The sequence below is a fragment of the Priapulus caudatus genome, unplaced genomic scaffold (assembly GCF_000485595.1).
Source record: "Priapulus caudatus unplaced genomic scaffold, Priapulus_caudatus-5.0.1 Scaffold232, whole genome shotgun sequence".
NCBI classification, from domain to species: Eukaryota; Metazoa; Priapulida; class Priapulimorpha; order Priapulimorphida; family Priapulidae; genus Priapulus; species Priapulus caudatus.
In genome coordinates this window covers 61,180-66,951 of record NW_014577293.1, presented here as the reverse complement: position 1 = coordinate 66,951, position 5,772 = coordinate 61,180, and the positions used below count along the sequence as shown (strand labels likewise).

At 49.8% G+C, this 5,772-nt stretch overlaps 1 protein-coding gene and 1 long non-coding RNA gene across 2 annotated transcripts in view; both read right to left on the bottom strand.

Moving 5' to 3' along the window:
* LOC106807756 overlaps window positions 1-422 on the bottom strand; it is a 2,223-nt gene extending 1,801 nt beyond the window's left edge. The window contains exon 1 of the long non-coding RNA XR_001393703.1: window positions 362-422. This is a non-coding gene — a long non-coding RNA (uncharacterized LOC106807756). The remainder of the gene's footprint in view (window positions 1-361) is intronic.
* A 4,200-nt stretch (window positions 423-4,622) lies between these two features.
* The window catches only part of LOC106807742 (ATP synthase mitochondrial F1 complex assembly factor 1-like), a 6,246-nt gene continuing 5,096 nt past the window's right edge, over window positions 4,623-5,772 (bottom strand). The window contains exons 4-5 of the mRNA XM_014810194.1: window positions 5,287-5,382; window positions 4,623-4,646 (exon numbers count right to left, since the gene is read on the bottom strand). Of these exons, the coding sequence (XP_014665680.1) occupies window positions 4,623-4,646; window positions 5,287-5,382 (120 nt within the window). The remainder of the gene's footprint in view (window positions 4,647-5,286; window positions 5,383-5,772) is intronic.

Genomic DNA, 5,772 nt, shown 5'->3' with positions numbered 1-5,772 from the left:
TAGGTAGGTAGGTAGGTAGGTAGGTAGGTAGGTAGGTAGGTAGGTAGGTAGGTAGGTAGGTAGGTAGGTAGGTAGGTAGGTAGGTAGGTAGGAGCACTCAGAGCTAGCTAATGTCGACCCTTGCGTATCTAGTCACGTTCCCTGACACGTATACCCGCATACATGCACACGTACACGCATACACGCACACGTACACGCATACACGCACACGTACACGCATACACGCACACGTACACGCATACACGCACACGTACACGCATACACGCACACGTACACGCATACACGCACACGTACACGCATACACGCACACGTACACGCACGCACTCACACAGTCTCCGCGTGTTCTGTCCTCCTTACGCACTCTCCGCGTTCCTCCCGTCTTGCAAGCAGGGCTTTTCTCCCCTTGCCGTGACCGCTGCGATTCCTTCCTACGTAACAGTCCGCTGTAGATCAACTAGTAAACCTTCTTACCTTCAGCAATACCGCCACCGCCACATGCACCATTGACTTTCGAGCGCATGTAGAGGCACGCCCGCCGATTGGGCGGTTTGTACGCACCGCGTATAGACGATACCAACGCCCTGTGTGTGGCGAGGATAAGCACAGAGCGAAACGACGTGGTGGTCAGTCTAGGGTCGCGCTGCATATGGGCATGCGGCGTGTAACAATGGAGCAGGTGCGACAAAGGGTGAAGCGGGCCGCAGCGTAACACTAGCGTACACTGCACGCCCGTGCGGCGAGGGAGGGAGCGAGGACTACGCGGTGATGGAATGTTTGTACGCCATCTGGCCCGAGCAGCAGCAGCAGCCGCCGCAGCAACAGGAGTAGCAGCAGCAGCAGCAGCAGTAACAGAAGTAGGCACAGTAGCAGCAAAAACAGCAACAATAGCAGCAGTAGCAACAGCAGCAATAGCAGTAGCAGCCACAGAATCAAGGGCAATAGCAGCAAAAACAACAACAGTAGCAGCACCAAAAATAACAATAGTAGCATCAGTAGCAACAGCAGCAACAACAACAGTAGCTACAGCAGCAGCAGCAACAACAACAACAGCAGCAGCAGCAACAGTAGCAACAGCAGAAACAACAGCATCAGCAACAACAACAACAGCATCAGCAGCAGCAGCAACAACAGCATCAGCAGCAGCAGCAGCAGCAACAGCTACAGCAACAGCAGCAGCAGCAGCAGGAAAGGAGGCGAGTGGATGGCGTTGATGGAAAGGCGCGAGAGAGGAAGGGACGAAGGAGGTCGGGGGGAGGGGTGAAGGGAGAAGGTGGAGGGAGAGGAGAGGGGCGAGCGACCGGGAGGGAGCGAGTAGCGCCGTAACATAAACGTGTTTAACAAGAGCGCGGGCGTGCGTTCGCTGCGCACGGCACCTGTCTACATATTACGATTTTACTAGTCGAGGACAAATTTCCCTGACTCGTTAGAGATCTATGATGCACGCGCACGGTACTATACACGGAAACACAGCACGTCCCCCTACCCGTTAGCATTGGACACTGTGCATAATCTTAGTGGCGAAGGCGCGTCAAATTGCAGTGACCGAGTTTTAATCATGGGTAGCCTACATTTGCCTAAATGATTTTACTTGTTGTGCTACCTGCCTGTTTTACACGCACACATGCACGCACGCACACACGAGATCGGCATCGCCTATTGTTTGCCTGTTTCATCTTCTGCGTGTGCGTCTTTTTTCTACCTCTATTTTGCTCTCTCACCCTCACTCGCGCATTCTATCGCACTCTCTCCTTCTCCATCCTCTCTCTCGCTCTCTCGGATCAGATCTCTCTCGATCTCTCTCTCTCTCTCTCGTCTTCTCTCTCTCTCTCTCTCACTCACACGGCGCATTTATCGAACTTCTCCCTTCTGCGCATTCTCTCTCGTCGCTCTCCTTCGGCCGTCACACCGCGCATTCTATCGCACTCGATCGCGCTTCTCCATCCTCTCTCCTCGCTCTCGTCTTTCTCTCTCTCTCTGATCTCTCTGCTCTCTCTCTCATCTCTCTTCTCTCACCCTCCCGCGGCGTACTTGCCTAGTCGCAGCTCCTCGTGCCTTAATCCATTCTGCTCTTCTCCGCTCTTCGCTCTCACACACAGCGCGATTCTAATTGCACTCTGCGCCCTTTCATTCCTGCTCTCTCGCGCTCTCTCACCTCTACGGTCCTCCACGGCGTATTTATCGCATCCCTCTCCTTCTCCTAATCACTCTGCTCTCGCCTCTTTGCGCGTCTCACACAGCGGCGGCTTCTATCGCACTCTTCACCCTTTCTCCATCCTTCTCTCTCTCTATCTCTCGGTCTCTCTCGTCTCTCTCTGCTCTCTCTCTCTTTCCATCTTCCTCTCTCTCTCTTCACTGCTCACACGCGTATTCTATGCGCACGTCGCCTCCTTCTCCATGCCTCTCTCTCGCTTTCATTCTCTCTTACGCCTCCACATCTCCCCGCGACTCTCTCGCACTCTCGCGCGATCCCGCCAACGCTCTTCCCCCTGCTCTCGACTCTCCGCTATCACTCCCGGCGCATGCTCTTCCACGCGTGGCGCGAGGCGTTTCTCATGCTTCCGGGCATTTTCTCATCTTTTTGACTCTGGGCTCTGCTCTCTGCTCTCTCTCTCTCTCTTCTCTCTCTGATCTACTTCTCTCGTGATTTACAATTTCCTCCCGCACAACTCTCGCTTACACACACCGCGCGCGCGCACACGGCACACAGCCCGCACGTGCACGCGCACGCGCAATGCAGCACCGCACGCGCACGCGCAGGTGCACGCAGCACGACNGACCCGCGACCATGTCCCGCACGACAACCGGGGTGGTGGAATCAGGGGCGGGGGGGCTGCCTGGCCGCTGGGGACGGCCGAAAAACGTTGCGTATTTACCATACTATTTTGCACGTTACAGACCGGAGGGCTAATCACAAAAGTGTGCAATTATATTGTATAGTCTAAATGTTATTTTACCGATACGAGTATTCCTTTTCAGGCAACAATTTAGTCCCATATATAAACTGAATACTATATACGTGAACTATAATTAAGCAATCCTTTTGCTTTTTAATTAGATAAATAAGAAACACCTCGGCTCTGTAAGCCCCTTGCTTGAAAAGTGTTTTGCGCAACTTCCTCAGATCGTGCGCTGGAGTGGCGCCACCGTCGTTGATTCAGATCGAAACTGTAAGTCGTTATTTTTAGAAACAGCTTTTTTAATAATATTATTCTATGTGATTGAAGACATAAGACCTTTTTTGATGTAAGCGTAATTTTAACAGCTATAATCTAGAAAATAACCCCAGAACGCTAGAGTACACTATCCCTTTAAATGTGATTATTGTCTCTTGGCAGGATACGTGCCGCGGAGGTGGATCCCTGTCTCTAACCTGGCTCTGAGCGGCGGACGCCCCTGCCGGCTACCTGGTACGAGAACAACATGCCAGATCTAAGCTGAGCATCAGGGGTAAAGCAGCACCACGCGTGGATCCACCCGCACTCAACAGCGCGAGGCCGGTGGGATCCTCACGTATCGTGCAACACCCACAGAAACCGTGCGTCGTACTGATTCATTTGATGTCTAAGATGTCACACACGCATACGTTAATCATACAGCTGTAGTCAGGGTTCTAGCCCTGGATTTTTTAGTGGCCAGCGTATCGCCCAGATCGCAAGATGCAAGGCGCCGAGTAGGGCACGAAGGTTCCAAAATCTAGCCATGCCCCCCCCCCGGTGAAATTTTAGAGTGATTTGGATAGTGTCTGAAACTCATTTCCTCGCATTCTGGCATAAAAACCCATATATCAACTGAACAAATTAATGTATTTTGATTCTTTTTTTTCCCTTTTTTATCTGGACAAGAAATTAGTGCCGGCGGAGATAACCACTCGTTTCTACTTATATGCCGGGCAACACGCCAACACACACACCGCGCCCACCGCTGGGCAGAACCGCGAGCACGTGAGTTTATCGCATGTTGCTGACGCGCCCATATTACTGACTTCTTTTTTCATCTTAGTTTCCGATATTGCATAGTTTCAGTATCGATTTAATCATGTCGATGGTATCTTGAGTAGTAACAATAATCATTTAACATCATGCAACCTAGTAATTGCAGCGCAGTGCATCGCTTCGCCTTGTATCCAAGTGCAGACGCAAGCCACCTGCGTGGAGCTCTTACCTACGACGACGCTCATCCCCCCAGTCGATTTCATGTACGCTAGGCTAACACATCCGCTGCTCGTCTTGAGCATCCGCCGCATCATCACCTGATGGTGGCCCCAGCGGCACAGGCAAGAGCCTAACCTATGTCAGCGGCTGCCGAGGTACTCCGTGCTGCGTGATTCTCACCTTCTCGAACTCGTGGTGTGTTTGTGTGTTTGCTGTGTTTGTGCGCACTGTATGCGCACGAGCAAGTGCGCTGGCCGAGTAGTCTCCACACACTAGTTATAGAACACCAACACAACACACTAACCAACACAAGTATTGGATAGGGCTCTAATTACATCTGGTAGAGTAACGAGTAGCTTTGGCGAGCCGAGAACGTTGATTGCGACAGAACCGTGCTGTTTACTCGACAGTGCAGTGCTAAATGTAAATGCTGGTGCCGCGTATGAGAGGAGAATGATGAATTTAATTGAACTAATCGTTGGAATCCTGATTATCCTGACACAGTACATCATATTCAGGAGAGTCGGGTCAAGTGTGATTTCAAGTAACAGCAACATGTAATCATTTATTGATTATACGCACAACATCTACGTAAGCATCAATATTATTATCAATACTACACTTAACACAACCCAACATAAAAAAACATCTGTAAGTAACATTGCGACTGTTGTACTATCGATAAGCGATTAATGACGCTCGGGGGGGATGCGTTGATTGCGAGTCGATAAGAGCTACAAAGACGAAAGGACAAAGAGCAAGAGTTTTCGCTCTGTAACCTCCTCTGCTTACCGGTTCGTCGAGTTCTCCTCGTCTCTGCTATTCTCGGCTGTCATGGCGCCGTTCAAATTTCGTAGCGTTGATGTGTAATTAATTATAACAATTAAATTAGGTATCTGGTAACAAATACGTGTGGGTATACTATAGACGATTTGTTATACAGTATTAAAGTACAGTTGTATGCAGTAAAATCCTAGAGTCTACTATCCCTTTAATAAAATAACAAAAATTTCCACGACTGTATCTAGAGATATATGTACATGTGAGTTTCGTGCTATAGTTAATGCAGGAAATGAGCGACTCGACTCACTCACTCTTTCTCCTCTCTCTCCACACACGCACAACGCACAATTACCTTGAATATCCTCCTCACTATATTGTCGAGCAGTTCCCACTTGGTCTTCCCGCTAACGAAGATGGATCCAATCAGAATGTCTGCTTGTTTGTCTGCCTGCAGGGACAGACGCAAACCGATTACACACCATGGTGATTTGCAATGCTTGCAAGAACATCATACACAAAATTGCTACGAGCAAACGTACTGCAAAATTTTCAACGACGCCAGATACAAAATTTGCAGTGATGCCATCTAAGAAACAGTTACGCTAAAAAATATCTGCAGAAGAGGAGAAAGATTGAACACACCATTCCGTATTTCCTCCTATACCTTAAGTTAAGGTGGAAATATTCCCCCTCCATTGACACATCTTGACCTTTGACCCTTGACCCCCCAAATTCGACATCCCCGAGTCCTTTTTGCGATCCCCCCCGACGTCTCAAATATCAAGACCGTACGTCGAGTGGTTAAGATTTGTGCCAAAATGTTGACGGACGGACGAAC